The sequence below is a fragment of the Hyaena hyaena genome, unplaced genomic scaffold, assembly GCF_003009895.1.
Source record: "Hyaena hyaena isolate Hyena2069 unplaced genomic scaffold, ASM300989v1 scaffold_192, whole genome shotgun sequence".
Taxonomy (NCBI): Eukaryota; Metazoa; Chordata; class Mammalia; order Carnivora; family Hyaenidae; genus Hyaena; species Hyaena hyaena.
The window spans coordinates 1,827,629-1,842,765 of NW_024080825.1; the positions used below are offsets into that span (position 1 = coordinate 1,827,629).

Here is a 15,137-nt window from a genome sequence, read left to right on the forward strand (position 1 = left end):
TCCTCCATAGTTCATTCCTTTTTATTGTATGGCAACACCACAATTTGTTTATCCACTGACCTGTTGACAGTCATTTGCGTTGTTTCCAATTTGGGACTGTTACAAATGAAGCTGTTATAAATACCCTTGTAAGTCTGTGTGTGGCCATATACTTTAATTTCTCTTGGGTTAACAGGAATGGAATAGCTGGATCATATGGTATGTGTATGTTTAACTTAAAAAAATTGTTTTATTATTTATTTCAATTTTTTTTGTTTAAATGCCAGTTAGTCAACATATAGTGCAATATTAGTTTCAGGACTAGAATCTAGTGACTCATCACCTACACACACTCCTAGTATGTATCCCAACAAGCACTCTCCTTAGTACCCATGACGCATGTAACCCATCCCCCCTCCCAGCACCCCTCAGGTTGTTCTCTATAATTAAGAGTCTGTTTGGGGCACCTGAGTGGCTCTGTCCGTTGAGCAGCCAACTTTGGTTCTGGTCATGATTTCTTTTTTTTTTTTTAATGTTTTATTATTTCTGAGAGAGAGCAGCATGAGCAGGGAAGGGTCAGAGAGAGAGAGGGAGACACAGAATCCGAAGCTGGCTCCGGGCTCTGAGCCAGCTCTCAGCACAGAGCCCAATGTGGGGCTCAAACCCACGAACTGTGAGGTCATGACCTGAGCTGAAGTCGGACACTCAACCGACAGAGACACCCAGGCGTCCCAGTTCTGGTCATGATTTCATGGTGTGTGGTTTTGAGCCCCGCATCGGGCTCTGTGCTGACAGCTAGCTCTGAGTGTGGAGCCTGTTTCAGATTCTGTGTCTCCCTCTCTCTCTGACCCTCCCCTGCTCACGCTGCCTCTCTCTCTCAGAAATAAAGCATAAAGAAGTATTAATTTGAAAAAAATGAACATTAAAAATAATTTTTTAAAGAGTGTATTTTATGGGTTTGCCTCTCTTTCCCATGTTCATCTGTTTTGTTTCTTAAATTCCACATAGAGTGAAATGATGTGGTATTTGTCTTTCTCTGACTGACTTATTTCACTTAGCACAATACCCTCTAGCTCCATCCACACCGTTGCAAATGGCAAGATTTCATTCTTTTTTTTATGGCTGAATAATATTCCTGTGTGTGTGTGTGTGTGTGTGTGTGTGTGTGTGTATCACAACTTCTTTATCCATTCATCAGTCGATGGACATTTGGGCTCTTTTCATAATTTGGCTATTGTTGATAGCGCTGCTATAAATAATCAGTTTTTTTGTATCCTTTGGGTAAATACTTAGTAGTGCAATTGCTGGATCACAGTAGGGTAGTTCTATGTGTATGTTTAACTTTTAAAGATCCTGCCATACTGTTTTCAAAGTGGTTGTACCATTTTATACTCTTACTAGCAGTATATGACCGATCTTTTTTTTAAAATGTTATTTATTTCTGAGAGAGAGACACACACACACAGCATGAGCAGGGAAGGGTCAGAGAGAGTGGGAGATACAGAGTCTGAAACAGGCTCCAGGCTCTGAGCTAGCGGTCAGCACAGAGCCCGATGCGGGGCTCGAGCCCATGAACCATGAGATCATGACCTGAGCTGAAGTCAGAAGCTTAACCAACTGAGCCACCCAGGCACCCCAGTATATGACAGTTCTAATAGCTGTACATTCTAACACTTGAAATTGTCAGGCTTCTTATATTACCCATTTTATTTTTAAAATATTTTTAGTTTATTTATTTATTATGAGAGAGAGAGAATGAGAAGGGGAGTGGCTATGAGAGAAGGAGAGAGAGAGAGAAAGAATCGCAAGCAGGCTCTGCACTGCCAGCATGGAGTGTGTGACATGGGACCCCAAACCACAAACTGTGAGATCATGACCTGAGCTGAAACCAAGAGTTGGACACTTAACTGACTGAGCCACCCAGGTGTCCCCAGATTAGCCATTTTCATAGGTGTGCCAACATTGCTTTAATTTTTTGACTTGATAAACATTCATATGGTTCAAAATTTTTATTTATGTTTCTTTTAAGTTTACTTATTTTGAGAAAGAGGGAGAAAGACAAAGCGAGGGCAGGGGAGGGGCAAAAAGAGGGACAGAGAGAATCCCAAGCAGGCTCTGCACTGTCAGTATGGAGCCCAATACGGGGCTCGAACCCACGAACTGGGAGATCATGACCTGAGCTGAAATCAAGAATCAGACACTTAACTGACTGAGCTACCCAGGTGCCCCAATTTTAAAAAAATTTAAAGGTATACAGTGAAAAGTCTCACTTTTACTTCTGTCTCCCCACACAAACCAGTAGCCACTTTTTATAGGTAGCTTGTATATTCTTTCAGAATTTCTTTACTCAAATGCCAATGAATATTCTTGGTTTTCCTGTTCTTTTACAAAACACATGATGCTAACCACACTATTCTGAAGATTTCATTTTTATTTTTTTTATTTAAAACATATTTTGGAGGAGCACCTGGGTGGCTCAGTCAGTTAAACGTACATGATCTCACAGTTTGTGAGTTCGAGCCCCATGTTGGGCTCCGTGCTGACAGCTCAGAGCCTGGAGCCTGCTTTGGATTCTGTCTCCCTCTCTCTCTGCCCCTCTCCTGCTCACACTCTGTTTCTCTCTCTCTCAAAAATAAATAGATATCAAAAAAATTTTAAATATATTTTGGAGAGCTTTCTCATTCTTTGTTACAGCCATAGAGTACTTAGTTGTGTGACTGTACTAAGATTTATTTTACCACTTCCCTATTGATGGACATATGGGTTATTCCTAACCTTTTGCTATTACAATGCTATGGTGATAACTTTATACACAGAGTTTCTCATGAGTGCAAATATATCTGTAGGAATCATTCCTAGAAATGGGGATGGTAATGTGTATCGATAGATATTGTGTATCGATAGATATTGCCAAACTAACCTAATAGGAGTTATACCAATTTATATTCCCACAGCAATAAATTAGAGTGGGGTCACAGAAAGACAAATATCGTATGATTTCTGGCACAAAAACAAACACTCAGATCAATGGAACAGAATAGAGAACCCAGAAATGGACCTACAAACATATGGCCAACTAATTTTTGACAAAGAAGGAAAAAATATCCAATGGAATAAAGACAATCTCTTCAACAAATGGTGCTGGGAAAACTGGACAGAGACATGCAGAAAAATGAATCTGGACCACTTTCTTACACCATACACAAAAATAAACTCAAAATGGATGAAAGACCTACGCGTTAAGACAGGAAGCCATCAAAATCCTTGAGGAGAAAGCAGGCAGAAACCCCTTTGACCTTGGCTGGAGTAACTTCTTACCCAACACATCTCCAGAGGCATGGGAAAGAGTAAAAATGAACTATGGGACCTCATCAAGATAAAAAGCTTCTGCACAGCAGAGGAAACTTTCAGCAAAACTAAAAGGCAACCGACCGAATGGAAGAAGATATCTGCAAACAACATATCAGATAAAGGGTTAGTATCCAATATCTATAAAGAACTTACCAAACTCAACACCCAGAAAACAAATAATCCAGTGAAGAAAGAGGCAGAAGACATGAATAGACACTTCTCCAAAGAAGACATCCAGATGGCCAATTGAGGCATGAAAAAATGCTCAACATCACTCATCATCAGGGAAATACAAATGAAAACCACAATGAGATACCACCTCACACCAGTCAGAATGGCTAACATTAACAACTCAGACAACAACAGATGTTGGCAAGGATGCGGAGAAAGAGGATCTCTTTTGCACTGCTGGTGGGAATGCAAACTGGTGCAGCCACTATGGAAAACACTATGGCGGTTCCTCAGAAAGTTAAAAAAAGAACTACCTTATGACCCAGCAATTGCACTACTAGGTATTTATCCAAAGGATACAGGTGTGCTGTTTCAAAGGGGCACATGCACCCCAATGTTTATAGCAGCGCTATCAACAACAGCCAAAGTATGGAAAGAGCCCAAATGTCCATCGATGGATGAGTGGATAAAGAAGATGTGGTATATATATATATACATACACGTGTATATATATATATATGTGTGTGTGTGTGTGTGTGTGTGTATATATATATAGTGGAGTATTACTCAGCAATCAAAAAGAATGAACGCTTGCCATTTGCAATTATGTGGATGGAACTAGAGGGTATTATGCTAAGTGAAATTAGTCCATCAGAGAAAGACAAATATCAAATGACTTCACTCATATGAGAAGTTTAAGATACAAAACAGATGAACATAAGGGAAGGGAAGCAAAAATAAGATAAAAACAGGGAGGGGGACAAAACAGAAGAGACTCTTAAATATGGAGAACAAACAGAGGGTTACTGGAGGGGTTGTGGGAGGGGGGATGGGCTAAATGGGGAAGGGACATTAAGGAATCTACTCCTGAAATCACTGTTGCACTATATGTTAACTAACTTGGATATAAATTTAAAAAGAAATAAATTATTTTTTTAAAAAACATATTTCACTCATGTAGAATTTAAGACACAAAACAAACAAGCAAAGGAAAAAAATAAGAGAGCAAGACAAATCAAGAAGCAGACTTAATGAGGGGGCACCTGGGTGGCTCAGTTGGTTGGGCGTACGACTTAGGCTCAGGTTGTGATCTCACGGTTCGTGGGTTCGAGCCCCACATTGGGCTGTGCTGACAGCTAGCTCACACCCTGGAGCCTGTCTTCAGATTCTGTGTCTCCCTCTCTGTCTTTGACCTTCCCCTGCTCACGCTATCTGTCTCTCTCTCAAAAATAAATAAAACATTAAAAAAAAAAAGCAGACTTAATGATAGAGAACCGATGTTTACCACGGAGTGGGGGATGGGTGAAACAGGTGATGGGGTTAAGGAGTGCACTTGTGGTGGTGATGTCGCATGGATGTCTTGAATCAGTATATTGTACACCTGAAACTAATATTACATTGTATATTAATTAGCTGAAATGAGAATAAAAACTTTAAAAAATAAAAACAAAAAATAAGAGTGTCTGCTTATTCACAGCCCTGCAAATAGAGTGAAGTTAGTAAATGTGTGGATTTTACCAATCTGATAATGGTGTCTGCGTGGTTTTCATTTGCCTTTTTCTTATTACATAGAGTGAAGCTGAGGGGCACCTGGGTGGCTCAGTCGGTTAGGAATCTAACTCTTGCTTTTAGCTCGGGTCATGGTCTCACGGTTTATGGTTCGAGCCCACATCAGGCTCTGTGCGGACAGCGTGGAGCCTGCTTGGGATCCTCCTTCTCTCCTCCTCTCCCTCTTCCCCACGCTGTCTCAATATAAATAAATTAAAAAAAAAAAAAAGAGTGAAGCTGAACATCATCTTGTATGTTTAAAAGTCATTTATATTTACTTTTCTCTCAACCGTCTGTAATTGTCATTTGCTACTTTTTCCAGTGGCTGGTCATATACTGACTGATCTCCGTGAGTTCTAGGACAGGGCGCTTAGCCCCTTGTACAAACTGCAGATATCTCTTCTCTAATCTGTCATTTGTCTTTTATTTTTTTAAATTTTTAATGTTTTATTTATTTCTGAGAGAAAGAGAAGAGACAGTGTGAGCTGGGGAGGGTCAGAGAGAGAGGGAGACACAGAATCTCAAACAGGCTCCAGGCTCTGAGCTGGCAGTCAGCACAGAGCCCGACGCGGGGCTCAAACCCACGAACCGGAAGATCATGACCTGAGCGAAAGTCGGACGCTTAACCGACTGAGCCACCCAGGCATTTGTCTTTTCACTTTATGTAGTTATCATCCCTCCCATTAATTCTCTTAATGAATCCTGGACATTAATCCTGAGTATTAATTAGTCTGGTTGTTTCTGCCTCCTAAATAGTTCTGGAATGCCCTTCCCTGACCCCGACATTTTTCTACCCTACCACCATTTCCCTGGGCCAGTCTGCTATCACCACTCACTTAAATTACTACATTGGTATTCTGAATGCTCTCCCAGACACACTTCCACTTTTGTCCCTGTCTACTCTAGTCTACATTTTGTAGCCAGAAAGCAATTTCTAAAATAAAAACAGGATCACGTCACTTGTCTCTTAAAGCTCTTCAGTGGCTAACTGGCGCCCCCAGGTAGAATCCAGTGTCTTAAGTTAGGGTCCTCCGGGAGCTCCAGGATCCCTCGTGTGGTCTGGCTCGTGCTGACTTCTTCAGCCAGTTCTCACCTCCCATTCCGTGCTCCCGCCATACTGAACTGTTTCCATGTCCTCCCTCTCTGTACGCTCTCTCGCTTCCCAGGCCTTTGCATAAGCTTTCCTTCTTTGAGGAATTCCCTTCACTTGCTTAACTTCCACTCACCCTTCAGATTTCTTCTCAAACATCACTCTGCCAGCGGGAAGCCCCACTTGACCCAAGTAGAGGAGATTAGGTACCTCATCTATGCGTTCTCCTAACACCCCCCACCCCATTCTGTCCTTAAGTCAGTGCCAGTCACGCTACATCGTGATTATCTGTTGACTTCTGTCACTCCCATTAGGCAGACTAAGTTCTGGGAAGGTGGGGACTGAGCCTGCTTCTTCACTACTGTTTCCCTAGTGCCTATCACAGGGCCTGGCACATAGTAGGTGCTCAATAAATAGTTGTTAAATTAATTCAAGAAAGGATGTTTGATAAATGACAGGATTAACATTTCATCTTAGTTGGGGGGACCCTGGAGAATTAAGAAAACAGAAAGGCTCTGGACTCCTCTCCAAGAAAGTAGCCAGTTGTTCCTTAAGCCCACCTGCCAGAGAGCTGTGGCTTGTACCCTTCCATTTCTCTTGGTACTCTCTTAAGCGACTCAGCCACCCAGGCACCCCCTCTCTGGGTAATCTCATTTGGCTCTGCCCTAGCTTGCTCTGTGCCCAGGTCCCGGAGTAGCCAGCAAAACACCTAACACCCTGTACAGGCAGCAATGACCAATCTGAAGGCAGTTTGCCTTGGCTGGAGGTAAGTCCCGGAGGCTTCCCGGGTGTCACAGTTTACCTTTTAATCACTGGACCATGGAGAGATCCTGGGCAGGAGATGGATTCCAGTGGAGGGTCAGAGCAGACAGGTGTGCCTGGGGAGACAGCTTGGAACAGTGGCTATTTACCATTCACTAGAAGTATTTGGTGTTTTGTTTTTGTTTTTTAGTTTTTTTTAAATGTTTATTTATTTTTGAGAGATAGAGGACAAGTCAGGGAGGGTCACAGAGAGGGGGAGACACAGAATCCAAAGCAGGTGCCAGGCTCTGAGCTGTCAGCACAGAACCCAACGTGGGGCTCAAACCCATGAACCGTGAGATCATGACCTGAGCCGATGTCGGATGCTCAACCAACTGAGCCACCCAGGCACCCGACTCTCTTTTCTTTCTTTCTTTTTAAAGTGGGCTTCATGCCCAGCGCACAGCCTGACATGGGGCTTGAACTCACGACCCTGAGATTGAGACCTGAGCTGAGATCAAGAGTCAGACGTTTCACTGACTGAGCCACCCAGGCGCCCCAGTATTTGAGTGTTTAACACCTGGTAGGGCCTGACCAAAATGTACAACCTGATTATCAGTTCTGTCCACTCTCCCTCTGTCTTCTCAGGCTTCCCTTTGTTCATTTCCTTTGCTAAACAGAGTCTGGAGCTGGAGGTGACACAAGGATTGTGTGACCTTTCTGGCAGATGAAACAGAGACCCTTGGGAGGCAAGAGATTTTAAAACAGCATTAACATATTAAACAATGTAAATAAATTAAAAACAACACTCGCAAAGTCACACAAACCTTGAGTTGGATTACTGGCTTAGCAGCTGTGTAACTCAGTTCAACTACTTAACCTCTCTGAAATACAGTTTCCTGACCTGCAGCTTTCCTCAGTCTGCTAAGGGCCTTCAACTTGTAAGGTCACCTTATTAATAAATAGCAGGGAAGGGCGCTTGGATGGCTCAGTCGGTTAAGTGTCCATCTCTTGGTTTCTGCTCAGGTCAAGATCTCTGGTTTTGTGAGTTCGAGCCCTGAGTCAGGCTCTGCACTGACACATGGAGCCTGCTTGGGATTCTGTCTCTCTTTCTCTCTTTCTGCCCCTCCCTCCACTCACACTATCTCTGTCTTTCTCAAAATACATAAACTTACAACAAATTAAAAATAAACAAATAAGTCATAGAGAATAAGTGGGATCTGAGTAGAAGAGGACTAAAGTCAGTTGGTGACAGAGTGAGAACAGAACTCATGTCTTGATTTAGGGACCACTTCTTATACTCTGATTGACACAGACTGCTATAGTCCACACACTCAGGGTCTCTGTGAGCCCACAGAGAGAATTAAGGGAAGTTTCCTTTCCTAGGTTCAGTTATTTTCTGATGCCTTGAGCATGGGGTAGAGGTTGGGATCCATTAGTGACTTCTCCAGTTTCACGCTCTGGGGTGGAATCAATTTAGGATCTGATTTGGAAAAGTTAGGACACAGGGAAGGTTTGATCTGACCTTCAAGGATTTATTCACTCCTTTACTTCCCAATTACTGACTGCAATCATCATGCTAAAAATAGGTGCGAGGCTCTGGAGCTAAAAGTCTACTAAAAAACAGCGCATTCCAAACTGTGGGTCCTGACTTGTTTGTGGGATGGGAAATCGCAACCAGGTCTGAAAAAAATAAATAGAATATAAAAGACTACAGTGCAGTGTACATAGAAGGAAAAGTACTAGGTCAAAAGATTTTGTTGTAAATGTGTGTGTGTGTGTGTGTGTGTGTGTGTGTGTGTGTGCTGAGTCCTGATTTAAAGCACGCTGTTGTGGATTTGTGGACAAAAAAGTTTGCAAGCCCCTGAACTGGAAGGTGAGCTTCAAGAGCGCCTGGGCTTTGTTCTGTTTTAGCACAGTGCCTGGCATTTGTAAGCGTTTCACAGAGAGGCTGAATGAGTGAATGTCTAACACTATGCTGCCTTCAAGATTAGAGTCAGACATACAGGAAAAGAGCAAATGCAGGCTTTTCAATACTAGTATTAATCTGAACGTCAAAAATGTCGTGCTCAGTTCCATCTCTGTACCTGCACATTGTTGGCATATTTTAAAATGATGGATGGAAGGGAAACCTTAATTGCTGTCCCGGAGGATGGCATCTCTGCCTATAAGGGAAATTAGGTTAGAGGTGAAACACCATTTTAGAGAAAACATAAACAAGTCACCTCACAGGTCACCTGTACCAAGTGCCAAAGGAAGGCAGGGCCACAAGCACTCTCTAGGGACGGCGAGCGTGCCCGTTTTAGTGCCAGCCGCTGTGGACACACGGCAAAACATGCTTTTTGGTAACAAAGACAGGTCACGGGAGTGAATACTGACAGCCGGTCTGTGGTACAGACAAGACAGCGAAGATCGTACTGAAGCTCTACCTCAGAAAAGGACAGATGACGGCTGGTCTGGCAAAATAAATCCTGACTTAGCTGAGGCTTAAACTGGGCTTCGTAAGAGGGAAACTGCGCGATAGGCCAAGGTTTGGGGAACGTATTTCAGGCCGGTAGAGAAATAAGTAGCACTCTACGCCTCTTGAGGAAAGGCTGTTAAGGTGAGGTGACCTTGAGTGGCTGCGCGTAGGTGTAAAAAAGTTCCGGGGAAGAGTTTAATGGTTCTGCCTCCGAGCGCCCGAGAGAGAAAAAAAAAAAAAAACACAAAGAAAAACAACCCTGGTTTGCACACTACCTGTATTTGGTTTCCTTCGCGTCGTGGGACGCGGGTGGGGGTTGAGAGACAGGACCCAAGGGGCGGAGTCGACGCGCGCGGATGGGCGGGACCCCGCGAGCCCTGCCTCTAGCTACTGGAGGCCGAGCAAAAGGGCGGGGCTTCCGGCGGCAGCGGCACTCGGGCGTCGAGTGACGCTAGGCGGACGAATCGTCACGTGACACGGAAGTGACTACGAACAGGAAGAGGACGAAAAAAATAACCGTCCGCGACGCCGAGCCGAACCGGACCAGCAGCCACCATGAACAGCAAAGGCAAGGACAGGGGGCGGCTGGGGCCGTCGCGGGGAATAGCGCTAGCCTGGAGCGAGCGGGCTCGGAGTCCAGGGTCGCCAAACGCCAAGCTTGGGGCGAGCTGCGCCTCGGTCCGGGGCCAGCTGTAGTTCCAGGGGTTGCGCCAGACGCCTTCGTCATCTCCGCACTACGGCTGCTCGCTCTTTCCCGGCCCTTTCCCCCTTAAACTCTGTGGCGCAGTTTGGAGCTGCGGGCTCGGGTGGAGGGGTGGGGGTGGGGGGGAGAAAAGGCTTGTCATGATAGACATGTGCAGGAGCAAATGGGGAGCTAGAGCAGGGATTTGGGCAGGCCAATGGAGAGCCAGCGGAGGCGGGGCGCCGCGCTCCGGAACCAGAGGCTGGCGCCCGGGCTTAACTAGTGAGGTGCCGGCGCTGGTGGGCGGGCCAGGGGGGCCCAGAAGGGTCTTTTCCCCCTTCTCTCCGATGGCGGCCCGGACTTCTGCCGGTTCCTGTGATTGCACGAGTGTCTGGCAGAATACGAACCTCATTTGTTCCTCAGGACATTTACCTTCCCTCGGGCCTGAAGGTTCACTTTCACCACTCATTTTACTTGGAAGTCGACCTTGAGTAGGAATCGATGGGGTAAATAATCGTTAACCACCGTGACTCAACGAGGTCTTGGCTAGTAACAACCAGGCCTTTGGAGACCACCGAGAGCAGAGGCAGGGTGTCCCGTTGGTACATTGTCAGGAACGGGTGCCCAGACTTGCCCTGCATTGTGGAAGAAACGGGCCCGACGAGACTTTCCCTTACACCAGTGTGCTAACGGGAAGAGCGCCTTTCCTGTCGAGTTAGAATCCAGTATCCTCGGGTATAGGCCAGGAAAAGAGTGCAAAGAGAATGCTTATTTTCTTGGTTCCAGAAATCAGGCCCTCCAGAGCAGTCAGCGTACACATCTCCTGCTGGTTTCGGCTAGGTAACTACCCAGTATGCTCTGCCCCAGTTTGGTGGCTCAGAATGATAGGCAACATGCATTTCTCCCCTCCCCCCCTTGTCTTTCAGGTCAATATCCGACGCAGCCAACCTACCCTGTGCAGCCTCCTGGGAATCCAGTGTACCCTCAGACCTTGCATCTTCCTCAGGCTCCACCCTACACTGATGCCCCACCTGCCTACTCAGAGGTGCTTCCGGTTTTCTCGACTTGAACTGAATACTCTTGGATCACATTTTCAGTCCTGAGCTCCCCATAGTTATTTACTCTCCACAAACAGGAGGGAGTGCTCCCATGAATAATTCAAAACACCGTGTACTTCAGCAATTTCTGTTGGGGTTGGGAATGCACTATCTGATTATGCCTTTTGGCACAGGCTGAGGTTAAGAAGATGAGTGTGCGCTCCTTGAGCCTAACATTAGCTATAGCAGGAAGTGATCCAGGAGACTATTGAGTGGCAGTGGAAAGGCAGTTCGTGTAACTCAGAGCATAGTCTGCATAAGGAGAATTAAGAGATCTCAGATTGGAATGTCATGAAGCAACACATTGCCTTCTCTGCCTCTTGCAGCTCTATCGTCCGAGCTTCGTGCACCCAGGGGCTGCCACAGTCCCCACCATGTCGGCTGCATTTCCTGGCGCCTCCCTGTATCTTCCCATGGCCCAGTCTGTGGCTGTTGGACCATTAGGTTCCACAATCCCTATGGCATATTACCCAGTTGGTCCCATCTACCCACCTGGTTCAGCAGTGCTGGTGGAAGGAGGGTACGACGCAGGTGCCAGATTTGGAGCTGGGGCTACTGCTGGCAACATTCCCGTGAGTATGGCCTTATCAGAAAAACTCTGCTCTTGCGTATTTGAACTTGCTGAAAAGATTACACATTCATCCTTTCACCATGCCTGGGCAGTAGCTGTGGTACTGGCGTGAGCACTGATGCCCAGGAGTCAGGCAGAAAGCAGTTGAGGGCGCAGGAGAACTGTGGCAATTCAGTAGCATCTGGCACATTCCCTGGGGTCTGAGTTAACTGGGTTCCTTGGTTTTCCTGTTTTAGGAGTCCTGCCCGCTGCCTTTTCAGTTCCATTCTGATACTCCTCTAATAATACTCCTTATTCATTCCATAAGCATTGATCGAGTTTGCCATCCCCGTGGCATTCCATCAAGGAGCATGATGATGGAAAATCGAGAAAGCATAATCCCTATTAAGTAGCATTTAGAAGGATACTAGAGATTTTAGTTAGGTTTCCTGCTTAGCTCCCCCTCATATAAGAATTAGAACCCACATGGCTCTTGCTAGGGCCAGCCACTCCCAGCCATATCCTGGAAATGAGGTGGGAATGCCTTTGGATGAGTGGTAGGCTCTCTTTCCTGTTTGTATCTTTGGATTCACAGTGACTACAGACCTGCTTTACAACCCAAATTGGTGGCAGAACTAGCTTTAAGATGTGATTGGTCAGCATGTTGGCATTTTCCTAACGGATCCTGTTTTCACCCATGTTCACTTCCCTCGCCTCCGCTGCCCTGTGCCCAATCAACCTTTGTCTTTTCCTTTCAGCCACCACCCCCTGGATGCCCTCCCAATGCTGCTCAGCTTGCAGTCATGCAAGGAGCCAATGTCCTCGTAACTCAGCGGAAGGGAAACTTCTTCATGGGTGGCTCAGATGGTGGCTACACCATCTGGTGAAGAACGGAGGCCACCTCTGTGCCGAGAAAGACATCACATACCTTCAGCACTTCTCACAATGTAACTGCTTTAGTCATATTAACCTGAAGTTGCAGTTTAGACACATGTTGTTGGGGTGTCTTTCTGGTGCCCAAACTTTCAGGCACTTTTCAAACTTAATAAGGAACCAAGTAATGGTAGCAGTACCTCCTTAAAGCATTTTGAGGTAGGGGAGGCATCCATTCATAAAATGAATGTGGGTGAAGCAGCCCTAAGGATCTTCCTTGACTTCCTCTGGAGTAATACTGTACCATACTGGTCTTTGCTCTTAGTAATAAAACATCAAATTAGGTTTGGAGGGAACTTTGATCTTCCTAAGAATTAAAGTTGCCAAATTACTCTGATTGGTCTTTAATCTCCTTTAAGTCTTTGATTTCTATTACTTGTTACAAATGAAACGCATTAGTTGTCTGCCTTTCCCTTTCCATCCTTTGCCCCATGTCCCAGCCTCAACCCTAGTCTTCCAGTTCCTTCCCACCAATCTCCATTGAATCAATGGTGCAGGACAGAAAGCCAGTCAAACTAACTTCCTTCTCTCCTTGCACTTCTCCCCACTTGCCATCTTTTAACTAGTCTTTCACAAGGATCCTCTGAAACCCCTTCTGTACCCCAAGCACGTACCCCATTACTTCTGGGTTTTTTTTTTTTTTTTTTTTTTTTTTTTTTGGCAACAGTGGAGGGTGCCCCTCGGACCCTCCTCATAGGCTTTCTCTTCATCCGTGAACCAAACCCAAATTTGCTTTGGTGCCAGCAAAACTGAGANCCTCTGAAACCCCTTCTGTACCCCAAGCACGTACCCCATTACTTCTGTTTTTTTTTTTTTTTTTTTTTGCATCTCCTCAGGCAACAGTGGAGGGTGCCCCTCGGACCCTCCTCATAGGCTTTCTCTTCATCCGTGAACCAAACCCAAATTTGCTTTGGTGCCAGCAAAACTGAGAGCTCTATTTGAACAAAGGGTATCGATGCAAATTGTACTGTAAACAAGTTTGTTTAAAATGTGGGGGCAGGGACGGGGGTGCATTTCAAAAGCCTGATTACGTTAAGAGCCAAATTAAGGGATGTTTTCCCATCCAAAAATTGGTCACCATGTATTGTCAGAGTATCGGACATAGGCACTCATAGCTCCCAAGAACTCCTAGGCTGGGTCAGTGGGGTCATGTTATGAATCCCTCACTACAAAATGACTTGAGTCCAGTGAAATCTCATTAGGGTTAAGAATATTTCAGGGATCCTTAATATTTTGATTTTGTTTTCTGAAATTGGATTTTATTTTATTTTATCTTATAATTTCAGTTCATCTAAATTTTGTGTTCTGTACATGTGATGTTTGACTGTACCATTGACTGTTATGGAAGTTCAGCGTTGTATGTCTCTCTCTACACTGTGGTGCACTTAACTTGTGGATTTTTTATACTAAAAATGTAGAATAAAGACTATTTTGAAGATTTGAATAAAGTGATGAAGTTGCATTACACCTCACTTCAAGGATTCTTTACTCAGCTTTGTTTTTAGGTTTCCTCTCCATAGATCCTCTTTCCCACCTAGAATTCAAATAGGTGCTACTGTCATTCTGTTCTTGGTTTTTTAAATGAAGCCTTTGAAATAAACACAGGAGAGTAAGGCCAAGATTTGATTATTTTCATGAGTCCCATTATAGATGTTTTACTTCTCTTCATTTTACTTCCTAAGTGCTTTCAGATTTTGAAAAGCCTGTTATGCCAGGGATATTCAGATCATCAACTTACGGGGGCGCCTGGGTGGCTTAGTCCTTTAAGCATCCCACTCTTGGTTTTGGCTTGGTTCATGATCTCATGGTTCTGGAGATGGAGCCCTGAGTCAGGAGCCACACAGCGAGAAGCCTGCATGGGATTCTTTCTCCTCACTCCCTTTCTCTCAGTTCCTCCCCCTCCTGCTTGTTCTCAAACTTAACAACAAAAACATAAATTTAGGAATAAGGGAAGGACTGATTCTCCTACCTTACTCTAGAACTGGACTTGAAGAAAATGTCTTTATTTTTTGGGGGAGAGTGCAAGTGAGCGAGGGGCAGAGAGAGAGAGAGAAGCGGGGCTAATGCGGGCTCATGTTTTACTGGAAGCGAGGCTCCTGCTCACCTGAAGTAGGCTTGAGCTCACCCGATGGGGGACTGGCACTCATGAACTGTGAGATCATGACCTGAGCCGAGGCGGATGCTTAACACCTAAGCCACCTAGGCACCCCTGAGGAAAATGTAGCGTTAACAGTTTTTGTCAAGTTCAGGGTGACCTTCAATTTTGCCAAGTTCTGGGTGGAGAAGTACTGAAAGCAGATTGTCAAGATTGATTCCTCAACTCCTGGATCTTACCTTGTGAGGAACAGAGCTTGGATCATGGAAGCAATACAATTAAGACTTCAGGGGCGCCTGTGTGGCTGAGTTAAGTGTCCAACTTCAGCTCAGGTCATGATCTCGTGGTTCATGGGTTTGAGCCCCACGTCTGGCTCTGTACTAACGGCTCAGAGCCTGGAGTTGGCTTCAGATTCTGTGTCTCCCTCTCTCTCTGCCCC

At 45.1% G+C, this 15,137-nt stretch overlaps 1 protein-coding gene across 2 annotated transcripts; it reads left to right on the forward strand.

The window, feature by feature from the left end:
• Nucleotides 1-9,803: 9,803 nt before the first annotated feature.
• Nucleotides 9,804-13,252, forward strand: DAZAP2 (DAZ associated protein 2). Of its 2 annotated transcripts, none has more exons than XM_039241360.1 (4): nucleotides 9,804-9,909; nucleotides 10,950-11,068; nucleotides 11,447-11,615; nucleotides 12,429-13,252. In XM_039241360.1, the coding sequence occupies exons 1-4, from the start codon at nucleotides 9,897-9,899 to the stop codon at nucleotides 12,749-12,751; spliced, it is 624 nt and encodes a 207-aa protein (XP_039097291.1). In that variant the 5' UTR covers nucleotides 9,804-9,896; the 3' UTR covers nucleotides 12,752-13,252. The 2 variants fall into 2 exon arrangements, with proteins under 2 accessions (XP_039097291.1, XP_039097290.1); XM_039241359.1 differs by having other exon boundaries at nucleotides 9,806-9,909; nucleotides 11,447-11,692; nucleotides 12,429-12,645.
• Nucleotides 13,253-15,137: the final 1,885 nt, after the last annotated feature.